The sequence below is a fragment of the Piliocolobus tephrosceles genome, chromosome 2 (genome assembly GCF_002776525.5).
Source record: "Piliocolobus tephrosceles isolate RC106 chromosome 2, ASM277652v3, whole genome shotgun sequence".
In the NCBI taxonomy this organism is placed as follows: Eukaryota; Metazoa; Chordata; class Mammalia; order Primates; family Cercopithecidae; genus Piliocolobus; species Piliocolobus tephrosceles.
In genome coordinates, this window is record NC_045435.1 from 114,385,180 (window position 1) to 114,398,242 (window position 13,063).

Here is a 13,063-nt window from a genome sequence, read left to right on the forward strand (position 1 = left end):
TTTTGCTGAAATGCTCTTTATAATGAAGTTCCCTGAAATTTAAATCCTTAGCAAATGCTAATAAAGGAGCTTCTCATTTTTTTCCATTGTTATCTTAACTACGACTAAGTATTAATAACCACCGATGAACTAAAAATGAAACCAGTGGCTTCATATTTTCTCTCAATGAACTAACAAACTGCTTCTGACTTAGGGGAGTGGAAGATAGATACAAGATTTTTTACCTTTCTAGAAGATTCTGGATTCAGAATGACTGAAAGGGTGAACATATTGCTAGTTCACTAGTGGCTTAGAATATAATATATTATTTTTGCTAAGATATAAATACGAAGTACTTCCTTTAGTGCTTTCCGCACAGAGGAAGGTAGATAGGGTAAATCACAGGCAAAAGTACAAAGTTGGGGAAACTTATCTTCAGTAGTCCTAGGTTTATTTGTTATTCATTCTTTCTCAATAATTATCATTCTGCCTTTAAAAACAAAAAACGAAGAGAAAAAACTTTATGCTTTTTAGTCTATTTCTAATTCTAAAATATAATACATACTAGGACAAGTATGAAAAAATAAAATAAAAGTGAAATTGATAGATTAGCCAAAACTCATTTTTATTTTTATTTACTTTTAAGCTCTGCTGGACTTGAGAACACACATTTTTAATAAATACTTACTTTTATGACTTATGTTTTATGACAAAAACATTTTATGACTTATTCAAAGTATGTCAAGCATTAAAGAAGCTTTGGAAGGGCAGGAGTTTTTCAATCAACTCCAAATTCACATGTACCTGAAGACAGACCTGCTGAGTTCAATATTAAAAAGTAGTAGTCAGTCTCTCCCACTGAGATATATAATATTAATTTCAGGAGAAACTGAGCCTCAGCTACGGATTTTGAAATCCTATTCTTGGGTGTTAATTCACAGGAAATTTTCTAGCATTTGACACTTTAAGCCAATTAACCTGTCTACTTGTGAGTTATCAGATACTTGTCTCCTTTGCCTAAGCTCTCCTCTTACCCTCGTCTTCAAACCCCCAGATCCTACCTACTATCACATGTCCCCTCCCTTTAGCCTGTGCCTCAGTGTTTTCCTCAAACTCTGTAATCATGCCTATAGCTTAGAGCTTCTGATTTGGCCAAATTAAAGTGGTACTAATAACAGACACTTATACTAACAACTTACTAGGTATGCCTAATAAATGGAAGAATAATTATAGCTTTAAATACAAATCATATTAACTTCATTATAAATATTATTGGCATACAAGCACAAACTTTTAATATATGTCCACTCGTTGGTCTATTTCTCATGCAGTTAGAAATTCTACTTACAAGTTTAAAAACTTAGAATGAAGATTGCAACTCTTAAGTAGCCAATGGTGATTTATTTGACCAAGATGTAGGGTAAGTTTCGCAAATTTCAAATAAATATAAAGTTAGCAGCAAAAGTACTAAATTGTAGCACATGGCATTTAATTATCAAGTTATTTTTAAACTAACCAAACTTCGGGAAAGGGTATCATTGCTTAAATTTATTTATTAATAAAAGTATACTTCTGACATTAGAGGTTAGAAATTGTAATGGCCTCCACAAAGCTACCAGCTTATCTTAGGCAATATATGAATGCTAGAGTACGGACCATGCAATTAAAGGTTACATGTTGGCAAGAGACCAAAAATACATACATAAGGATTCTGAGACATAAGATCTTCAATAGATTTAAACTTTAATCTTTAGATTCTGAAATGACAAAATATGGGACATGACGTCCATGGGGAGAAAAACTATTAAGATGGTTTGACCAAGAATCAGTCAGTCAGGCTCTTAGCCTTAGATTCAAACTTAATGGTATCAGACTAAGTTTTCTTTCACCCTGATAAATTTAACTCATACATCATTAATGAGTGAACATGACAAATGAAATAGTATAGAATAAAATAATTGTGCTTATTTTACTCTTTTAATTAAGAAAGCTCAAACTACTTAGGGTACCAAAAATATATATATATACAGGGTACCAAAAACAAAAACTACTAATTCAAAGAATCAGAGACTTTTTTTATCTTTTTACATCTTGTGTGTGTGTATGTGTGTGTGTGTATTTACATCTTGTGTGTATACGTATATATATGTACACGTATAGGTATAACGTGGTCTATAAAGTAAGCATTCATTGATGAAAACCTCCTTCCAAAGTGTTTAGAACAATTATCAGAATTTTTGTTTGTGTGTGTGTGTTTTTTTAGATTTTTATGGACCAAGAATATGTTCTTATAAATAAAAAATTGTTATATATATATTTAAATAAATAATATACATAAAATTATAAACATATATATCATATATAATATAAATTAAAAAAATATATGTATACACACACATATATATACGTATACACACACATACACATCTTCACATGGAAAATTCTCAGGCTTTATAAAAATTTACTATATGTAGAATTTTAAACGCAGGAAAGGGCTCAACTGAAGTCATCGAGTATCTGAATTTACAAATGTATTTCTTAAGAACAAAATTTCAATAGACTGAAAGAATTTTGTGGTGGAAGGATAAGTCAGAACATAGTTAAACGTCTGCTGCCATCTTGTGGCTAATTTTACTTACGAATTTCTTCCATGTTATTTATGTTTCAGTTCTAGTATTATGAGCTATCATGTGGCTAGTAATTTAACAGATATATTATAAGAAAAAATTTATGTTAATGTTACATTTCAGTATTAGGGTTATAAGTTTGGAAATGACTCTATAAGCTATCTAGTCTGACATTCTGATAAGAGCAGGAGTAATTTCTGCAATAAGGAATTACTACAGGTAAAGAAAACCATTTTATATACGGACACCTAGAAAAAATGGATGGATACCTACAAAACAAATCTTATAATGAGCAGTTTTGAAAGATTTATAACAAAAGTAGTCTCCATCATTTTTCTAGCTAGCATTCTATTATATGTGCTAGCATTGTATTTCCCCCTCTGAATCTTTTGTGCAACAATTTTTTATTTATAAGAACATATTCTTGGTGCATAGAAATCTAAAAAAACACACACACAAACAAAAGTCTAATAATTTTTCTAAACACTTTGGAAGGAGGTTTTCATCAATGAATACTTACTTTATAAACCACATTATACCTTAATGTCTTCCAAGGTTTCACACTTAACTGTGATTACATGTTTCATTCCCACAGAAACACCCAATGCAATCTCAGTTACAGTACTATTGTACTGAAAAGGGTCATCTATTGTATCAGCACATTCCCTTCAATCTATGTCATTTGTGCAAAGAGTAAGAGGTCTATATCTGTCTATCACATGTCTCTCTCATATATAAAGAAGAAGCCAAATTATCTTTTAGGGACCTAGATTTCATCCAGGGATACCTGATTTCAGGCAAGTCATTTAACTTCAATATTTTGATTCTCTCATCTATTTTCAATCTGTATAGTATAATGATAATTATATATTTATGATAGCATTTGATTTTAAGAGGTTCACGTGAGAAAAATAGATTGGCAACATGTTATTAGCTATCTATTGCTTTCAGTAAGATTTTTTTTTTGGCCAGACACAGTGGCTCACACCTGTAATCCCAGCACTTTGGGAAGCCAAGGTGGGCAGACTGCCTGAGCTCAGGAGTTCAAGACCAGCCCAGGCAATACAGTGAAACCCCATCTCTACTAAAATAAAAAAAAATTAGCAGGGCGCGGAGGCGTGCACCTGTAGTCCCAGCTACTCAGAAGGCTAAGGCAGGAGAATCACTTGAATCCAGGAGGCAGAGGGTGCAGTGAGCCGAGATCATGCCACTACACACTCCAGCCTAAGCAACAGAGTGAGACTGTCTCCAAAAAACAAACAAACAAAAATCAAAATAGTCTTTAATTTTTAGCCATGTCTAAGAGTACCAATGAAAAATCACAGGGTACAGTACAAGAAGTCCCAAAATCTTCACTGAATCAGAGCCACAGGAGCTGTGACACTATGAAGGCCTACCTTATGTAAGTCAAAAACTCAAACAATGTTTTCTGTACCTACACTACATAAAATATTTTCTTTTTTTTTTTTTTTTTTTTTGGAGACGGAGTCTCGCTCTGTCGCCCAGGCTGGAGTGCAGTGGCCGGATCTCAGCTCACTGCAAGCTCCGCCTCTCGGGTTTAGGCCATTCTCCTGCCTCAGTCTCCCAAGTAGCTGGGACTACAGGTGCCTGCCACCTCGCCCGGCTAGTTTTTTGTATTTTTTAGTAGAGGCGGGGTTTCACTGTGTTAGCCAGGATGGTCTCGATCTCCTGACCTCGTGATCCGTCCATCTCGGCCTCCCAAAGTGCTGGGATTACAGGCTTGAGCCACCGCGCCCGGCCTATAAAATATTTTCTAAAACAACTTATTAAATCAGTGTTTTTAATATACACAAAACTAAAACTCTCCATTCATAATAAATAAGTCATTAAAAATGTACATGTTTAGTCTGAGTGCACTGTCATGAAATTGAAACTTTCATTATAATACTGTTTTAAGAACTTACAGCATCTGCTTTACAAATGGTGTTGGCTACATGTCGACACAGCATCTTTAGCCAGTTTTCTTTTGGAAGTTCATCTGATGTCATCTGGAAACTGAGTAGCACATTTGCCTGCTCTGTTGGTGGCCTCACAAGCAAGGCAAAAGCATTATGGCAATCTAGGGTTCCAGAATAACCATAAACATTAAGTGTCACTCCTTGGAAAATGACAGATATATGCAAGTTTAGTTCCCTCAGAGCAATGAAATTCCAATGAAATGAACTATCTCTTCTCCACTTTCCTTGTCCTCTCTATTTTTAATAAGACAAAGAACATCACCATATTAAGTTGAAGTACTAAAAAGACAATATAGTATACCATGTAAGAAACTAATGATGATGATAAGTTAATGACATTAATTAAACAGTATTTTCCACATCATTTAATATTTTCTATAAAAATATTAAAAGTATTACAAAAGGTGCACGACCAAGATGCTAAAATACAACCTATTTTAAACAAAGTCTGCCATAATTAAAATCCAAAAGTGAAGATTTATAGAGTCAGCCTTCCACATCTGTGGGTCTGCATCTGTGGATTCAATCAACTGCTGACCGAAAATAGTGGAAAAAATAGTAGAAAATAGATTGTATCTGTATTAAACATGTACAGACTTTTTATTCTTGTCATCATTCCCTAAAGAATATAGTATAACAACTGTTTACTCAGCATTTACATTGTGTAGGTACTATAAGTAACCTAGAAATGACTTACAGTACATGGGAAGATGTGTATAGGTTACATGCAAACACTATGCAATTTTACATCCAGGACTTGAGCATCCCAGATTTTGGTAACCAAGGTAGGTACAGGAACCATCCCCCATGGATACCAAGGGACAACTGTATTATGTAACCTTTAATAAATCCAGAATTTGTCAACTAAGTGAAAAGAGCAGTAAGTTGCTGTTCAAGTTTTCTTTAAGAATCATTTCTTGGCTGGGCGCAGTGGTTCATGCCTGTAATCCCAGCACTTTGCAAGGCCGAAGTGGGCGGATCACTTGAGGTCAGCAGTTTGAGACCAGCCTGGCCAACATGGTGAAACCCCGTCCCTACTAAAATTACAAGAAAATTAGCCAGGCATGACGACACACGCCTGTAATCCCAGCTACTCAGGAGGCTGAGGCAGGAGAATCCTGGCAGGGGCTGCAGTGAACCAAGTTCACGCCACTGCACTCCAGCTTGGGTGACAGAGTAAGACTTCATCTCAAAAAACAAACAAACAAAAACCCCCCACAAAAAAACAAAGAAAGAATCATTTCTTATAAAGGAAAAAAAAAAAAGAATAATTTCTCATGAACTGAAACCTTTCATTATTAGAGGAATCAGTAATGGAAAGAGCTAAACATTGTAAAACCATATGCCTAACATCCAAAATATGGCCATGCACATACACCACTGGGTGTCAATTAAATAGATGACACTGTTGTAGGTAGTTATAAATTTTCAGCAATTTCAGGCCTTCACAGAACCTGCTCTGTAACACTACCAAAGTTTAGAGTAAAACATTCCTTAATACACATATGACTCCCTATCAAGTGTACCAGTTACTCTGGGTTTATTTATTGCACTCACATCTATTCCTGATTCATACCTTAAACCTAGCCCTAAAAATGCAGCTGTTGGCAACAGTGAAAGTGTTAAGATAGGGGGTACAGGTAATAGATTGGTTATTCTGTATTCTGAAGGAAACAAAAAAATAAATTTTGGTGTGGGAATAGGCTAGGCTAGGGTGCTATTTTAATACATAGCCATTTAAAAGCTCTTTGACCTTTAACAGATGAGGGTATCCTGTAAGTTGAGATAGTACTTTCATTTGAGAAAATAAAAAGTCAGTTCTGTTCCTAGAGATGGAGTTGGGATAGAGGTGCAAGAATAATTACTTCAGCAGTCTGACCAACTATACTAAAAGATAATTTACCAATTTTAAAAATCCAAAATGGAGTAAATCAAACCTACAATGAATATAAACTACTTTTATATAACCAAGAATGTATCCGACCAGCATACCTTCTGTCTCTCTTATGTCCAATACCTTCTTAATCTGAGAAAGGGGCATTAGGTGAATATGCTTAAGAGAAGCTGGGGGTCGGGTTTGGCCATGAGGACTCCTAAAAGTGCCAATAACCTTGTGCCGTTTTCTTGCTATCTGATTATAGAAAATAAAAAAGTATCAGTCAATAAAATGAAGAAAAATAAGGACCAAATACTTAAAAAATAAAATAGCACTAATCACATAAATCTATTATAACTCATTTAGTGATTATTCATTACAAAGTTGTTATAAGCAGAGTTACTATGTAACAAAAGTCAGACATGTAATTGTGCAGCAGAAATGCTCATGTTTATATAAGAGGAGTTCAAACGTCAGGAAAACAGGCCAAGGGATATTTTGCAAAAGGTCCCAGAGGTATGAAAAAACTAGAAGCATGATGAGAAGAGATAGAATCAAGGAATGACAGAATCTTAAATAAAAGTCCTAGAATTCAGGAGAAGAGGAATAGTTGGCTAAGCAAAACAATTAAGTGATTTTAAGCTTAATTTTTAAAAAGGAAAAACAATAAGTGTTAATTTGATGACAAATGCTAGTACATCAGAGTTAAAAAAAAAAAACCCTTAAAATACAGATAAAACATTTAAAAGTTAAATATATCCTTAAATCCAAAATTAGTTGCAGTATAACATAATCTGTCATTAAGAAAAAATAGATGTTATCCATTTTGAATGTTTCTAACACTTATTAAATACGATGATGGTTACAGGTTTTTATCAGGTTAAGAATGTACCATAATTTCCATTCCCAATTCACTAAGAGTTTTATTTTTCTTAAACAAACAAGCTAAAGAACAACAGTTTATTTAAGATTATGTTTTTATTTTATTTTTATTTATTATGAACTCTGAAGTCCAAATTTAATGTTATAAATAAAGCAGTTTTTGTTGAAGTGATTCTAAGACAGGGAGGCTACAAGAGATAGAACAAAAAAATCAACAGATTCAAGAAGGTAGGGAAAATGAGAAGCCAGGGACTTGACAGCTACAGAAGATGACCAATACCAGAAAGTAAAGTGAATGGCAAGTTAATGAACCAATTACAGAAGACTTCAAGGAATTTGGAGGGGATATAAGATCAAAAATTTAAAGTTAAGTCATAGCTCTCAGGAATAAGGGATGAAAACCAGAATGGATCAATAACCTAACCTATTAGATGAATAGAGCAAGCTGACTTAGGAACTCCAACAGGAAAAACCTATAAAAGCTTTAATACAAGCAAACAACGTATAGAGAAACTATATACAGTAAAACCCCATGATGATGCAAATCCAGATAAAATATAATTGAAAATTGACTCCACCGAGCATCTGTTCTCAATCAGGGCAGGCTAAAGTCCTTTTTATGAGGGAAATAGGTATTTGAGAATTATCTGCCTCATGATTATTTTGACTTTCTCACTTCAGGAGATAGTCAATTGTGTATAGTAGTTTGACTGTCTTTACTTTTGTGCTTTTTGTAACATAATTGACCAAAAAAAAGTATTTTTCATTTAGCCTCATAATGACAAAACTCTGCATTTAACGTAAGTGAATTTTTGGTGAGATTTTATTGTACTTGTAACTGTTCTGCACATGAACTGTTCTTTAAGATACCCTTGTATTTTATAGTATAAATAATAATGTATGTGATATATAAGAAGGCAACACTTTGATAGAAGTAGGAAAGGACAAAAGGAAAGCATATAAGACTTTAAAGAAAAAGGAGGCAGGTGCAGTAACTCATGCCTGTAATCCCAATGGTAATCTCAACACTTTGGGAGGCTAAGGTGGGTAAATTGTTTGAGTCCGGGATTTCGAGACCAGCCTAGGCAACATGGCAAAACCAGTCTCTACTAAAACTAATCAGACTGGTGTGGTGGTGGTGTCTATAGTCCCAGCTACTTGGGGTGTTGGGATAAGAAAATCACCAGAGCCCAGGAAGTCAAGGCTGCAGTCAGCTGTGATCTTGCCACTGCACTCCAAGCTGGGCAATGACAGTGAGACTCTGTCTAAAAAAAAAGAGAGAGAGAGAAAAAAAAAAAAAAAAAGAAAGGAGAGGAGAGAAGAGAAAAGAAAAAGGAAACTCTTTAATCATTTTGATGAAGGTAACAGAAAGTTTCCAGCGACAGAAAAGTCAGGAGTCTTCTTATTAATGTCTGCTTAATCAAAATGAACATTTTTCTCTTCTGAGATGAAGGGAAACCACTCTTCTTTTTATCCCTTCTTTTTAAACACTACCGTTGTTTAAAAATACGTATTAGAGGGATGAACAAGTTAAAACACACACACGTAATTCAATTTCCTTGCAGGGGTAATACAAAAAGAAAATCTAACTTGAATAAGTAAGAATTTTAGAATTAGATTCATTATACCCCATCTGACCCCTCATTCACTCTAAAACCTACTGATTTAAGAAGAATCGAGGAGTCATAAAGAATTCATAATAGTAAATTATCAAGCTATCTCCCTCTTCAACAAAATACAATCGCATCATTATTGAAAAAAAAATTAGTTAAATTTCAAAAAACTCAGAATTATTTTATAAATCATGAATAAGTAAACATAGAAACAAGAAGTTATCAGATTTCTTGACCTAAGCATTTATTTGCATGGAAATAAATTTTCATTTTAACTTAGATTTGAAGTAATGAAAGTTTATACTTCTTAATATTAGACCTTCTTCTAAAGGCATTTTATTAACAGTATTAAATCATCAATTGTCCTCAATTTTTAAAAAAATGATTATTTGAGTTTACTTTAAAATTCTACATTATACTTCAATTAAAGCTTGGTTTTAAATATTCAGGGAAGTTACAAAAATCGGCAGTGTTATTATACTATACGAAGTATATCTTTACCTCTAGGCAATCACTGAAGAGGAAGAGAGTCACTTGTTCTCCTCTGTCACAGGGGTGCTCACCTAGAGAAATTGTTTCAACCCGTTGTATTAAGCTTCGGTGAGAAGATAAAAGATTAGCCTGTATAGGTTGAAAATATTAACAAAAGAGATCACTTGGTATCAAGTAATTTTTAAGAAGTTGTAATTTAAAAGAAAGTAGTGCCAAGATATTATTTATATTGAAACCACAGAAACCTCATTAACAAGAAGGAAAAAATAAAGTAATTATTGCTAAGAATACTTACTGGACATCCATCTACTTCATAAACAACATCAAAAATTTGCTTTTGAGCTTCTGTTTTTCTCTTATCCTCATTAATATGCCTGAAAAAGTGATTTTTAAAACTGTTAAAATAGAACATGAAAACTGCAACACACACAACTTATGTCACAAGTTGTGTTTGATGTGAATGTCTTAATTTTGATAAGTGAATCAGTTAAAATATTCCTTAAAAGTATCCCATTACATTAAAAAAGTTTCCATGCCTATGGAGCCCAGGATGAGGAAAACAAACAAACAAACAAACAACTTCCAGCCAGGTGCGGTGGCTCGCGCCCATAATCCCAGCCTTTGGGAGGCCAAGAGGAGTGGATCACTGAGGTCAGGAGTTCGAGACCAGCCTGACCAACATGGTGAAACTCTGTCTCTACTAAAAAATATAAAAATTAGCTGGGTATGGTGGCAGGCACCTGTAATCCCAGCTACTCGGCGGCTGAGGCAGTACAATCACTTGAACCCAGGAGGCGGAGGCTGCAGTGAGTCAAGATCGTACCATTCCATTCCAGCCTAGGCAACAAGAGTGAAACTCCATCTCAAAAAAAACAAAACAAAAACCAAAAAACTTCCATAGACTCCTTCAGAAAAGTATGTTTTACTATTATTCCTTTCTATATTATTTACTATACAGCCTATGCACTTTATAAAACACATTAAACCTGTACAAAATGAAGACTAATAAAATTTTGAAGTTCTCAGTATAAGTTCAAATAAGGTTTTATGGAAGTCTTCCCAAGTCATAGGCTAATCATTTCACCGAAACAAAAACTAAGGCTACTGCTCCAGACAAGATAGAATAACAGGGAATGAGCTTACTTTTCTGCCAGAAACAACTAAAAAAATCAGTCAAAATATAAAGAAACAAGAGTTCTCAAGACACTTAACATCCATTTCTGTGAAACAGAAACAAGACAAGCCCTACAACTGTCCTGGCTTATAGCCTAGAGAAAGCAAAGAAAGCACAGATAGTGCCTAGCTATATCCCTAAGAGAAAGAAACAAATGTGGGTGTCCAGTGTGATCAGATGCCTAGTTTGAAGGGCAAATTACTGGAAAACTGCTGCACAGAGAGAACTCCCTCTGTTTTCGGAAGGCTTCCTTGTGTACACAGTTCTCAACATGATCACTGCATGTGTGTAAGAAAACTATCCGAGGTTAGGGAAGACATGTTAAAAAATTAGAGGTAACAGTGCTCAGTGCTCATATGGCATGGAACGGTGACATCAATCAGAGTGGAAAACTTCAAGATTAATGTGACATCAGGGTAGAGTACTAAGAAAGGTCTTTCCTCAATAGTGGGGAAAATTAACCCTAGACTAAATACTGTTCTGATTCTGCCTAACAAAGTTTAAGAGCAAGACATGAAAATCAAACTGTTTGCAAGCTACTTAACTACATGCCAGGAGAAACTAAAAAACATTTTTAAGAATATAAAAATATCTAGCTCTCAGAAAAGTAAAACTGATAATGTCTAGAATCCAATAAAATAATACCAGGTATGCAAAGAAACAAGAAAATAAGACTAATGAGAAAAAAAAAACACCTGAAACAGAGATGAGTGAATTAGTAAACAATTTAAAGTTATTATACTCATGTCATAAATTCAAAAAACTGCAAGGAGGATTGAACGTTTTAAGCAAAAACATGAAAGATATTTTTAAAAGATCTTATTTATTGACCAAATAAAAGTATCATTTTTCATTAGCCTCGTAACAACAAAATTCTGCATTTAACACAAATGAATTTTTGGAGAGATTTGATTGTATCTGTAACTGTTCTGCACATGAACTGTTCTTCAAGATTTTCTTGCAATTCATATGTACGTGATATATAAGGCGGCAACACTTTGGCAGAAGTAGGGAAGTACAAAAGGAAAGCATGTAAGACTTAAAAGGAAGCAGTGGTCATCATTTCTGATGACCCAAATCAGTCATATAGAGATGGAAGCTACAATGTTTTAGATGAAAAATACACTGGATGAGAATAACAGCAAATTAAACACTACAAAAGAAAAGCTTAGTAAAAGATAGCAATAATGTCAAAGTCAAAAATAAAATATAAATTTCTAATTTTACTTTTTATCGGGGAAGCAAGAATTATACTTCAGGGCATACATACTGACCAGGTGGTCTTCAAATAATCAAGTCTGTTCTAATAATAAAGAGAAGGTTGGGAGTTTTATTAGAAAGAGAAATGTGATTATGTATTGTTTTTAAAGAAAGTTCACTGACACTAGTAAAGTTTTGGGGAACTGGCAAGCTGAATGTTGAATGATAGTAGTGAGTAAAACTAGTCACAGAGTCATGGCAGGTTGCTTCAGCAACTATTAGGTAAAACTGAGAGTAGGATTATAGCAGGCCATTTTAAGCCGCTGGGCTTGTGGAAAATGTAATTATTAGAACAGCTGCCATGCGCCCCGAGTATTTTTCCCCTCTGTCCCTCAACTCTGATTTAGTTGGGTATAACAAGAATGATCCAATTTTGTATAATCAACACTCACATTTCCCCCTTTGATCAAGATCATTCTCTGAAAGCAAAGCTAATCAATCATCTTGAAGTTAGGCTTAATTGTCCCTCAGGGGCTGGACAAACCTGTCCCGGTTGTCTCTATCCCACATTGTGGGGAAGATATAGAGGGTCTATGTCAGGGAGCTGGGCCACATTTGAGTATCAAAAAGGACAGAAGGGAAAATTTTCTCAAGGCAGGTTTGCCTGAAGTCCAGCACTGAGCTCCATCTTGTTAGTTCCATAGGTATTAGCAGCCATCTCAAAGTGTTAAGCTAACATTAACCTGTTGGGAGAGTTGGCTTTACAAAGATTAGACAAGCAATAAAAACAAGGCTTAAAAATCATAACGAAAAATAATTAATATAATAAATTTAGTTTGTACAATCATTTTGAAACAGACACAAGCCTGATGGCAACTAACTAAACAAATCAAAAGACCGTTGTGGGTACTGGATAAGACTAATTGTTGCCATTGAGTAGTATTTTAGAACTGGGTTGAATTAAAGCAAAGAATGCCAACTCTACAGAAGGGACCACCAGTTTGAACAAACAGTTGTGTTATAGATATTGCTAAAGTTACTAGTGGAATAAAAGGATTTCTTAGGGCAGGTTTTGTCAAGTTACTTATAGCAGTTACTGATTGTGAAATTTAATTACAGTATTATTTTGTCAAGCCACAATGACAGACATCAAGAGGGGTAGGAGTGTCATCATATGGAGTCTTGCCCCATTGTCTTGGGAAAGGCTGTCTACAGCATTAAAAAAATGTCAACTTCTTGTC

The 13,063-nt window shown here is 34.4% G+C and overlaps 1 protein-coding gene across 3 annotated transcripts in view; it reads right to left on the reverse strand.

Annotated features, from left to right (window-relative positions):
• Positions 1-13,063, reverse strand: part of ECT2 (epithelial cell transforming 2) — a 73,576-nt gene that overhangs the window by 10,224 nt on the left and 50,289 nt on the right. For all 3 annotated transcript variants that reach the window (XM_023213438.2, XM_023213437.1, XM_023213439.1), the window contains 4 exons: positions 9,744-9,822; positions 9,458-9,577; positions 6,578-6,716; positions 4,532-4,686 (listed from right to left, as the gene is read on the reverse strand). In XM_023213438.2, the coding sequence (XP_023069206.1) occupies positions 4,532-4,686; positions 6,578-6,716; positions 9,458-9,577; positions 9,744-9,822 (493 nt within the window). The remainder of the gene's footprint in view (positions 1-4,531; positions 4,687-6,577; positions 6,717-9,457; positions 9,578-9,743; positions 9,823-13,063) is intronic.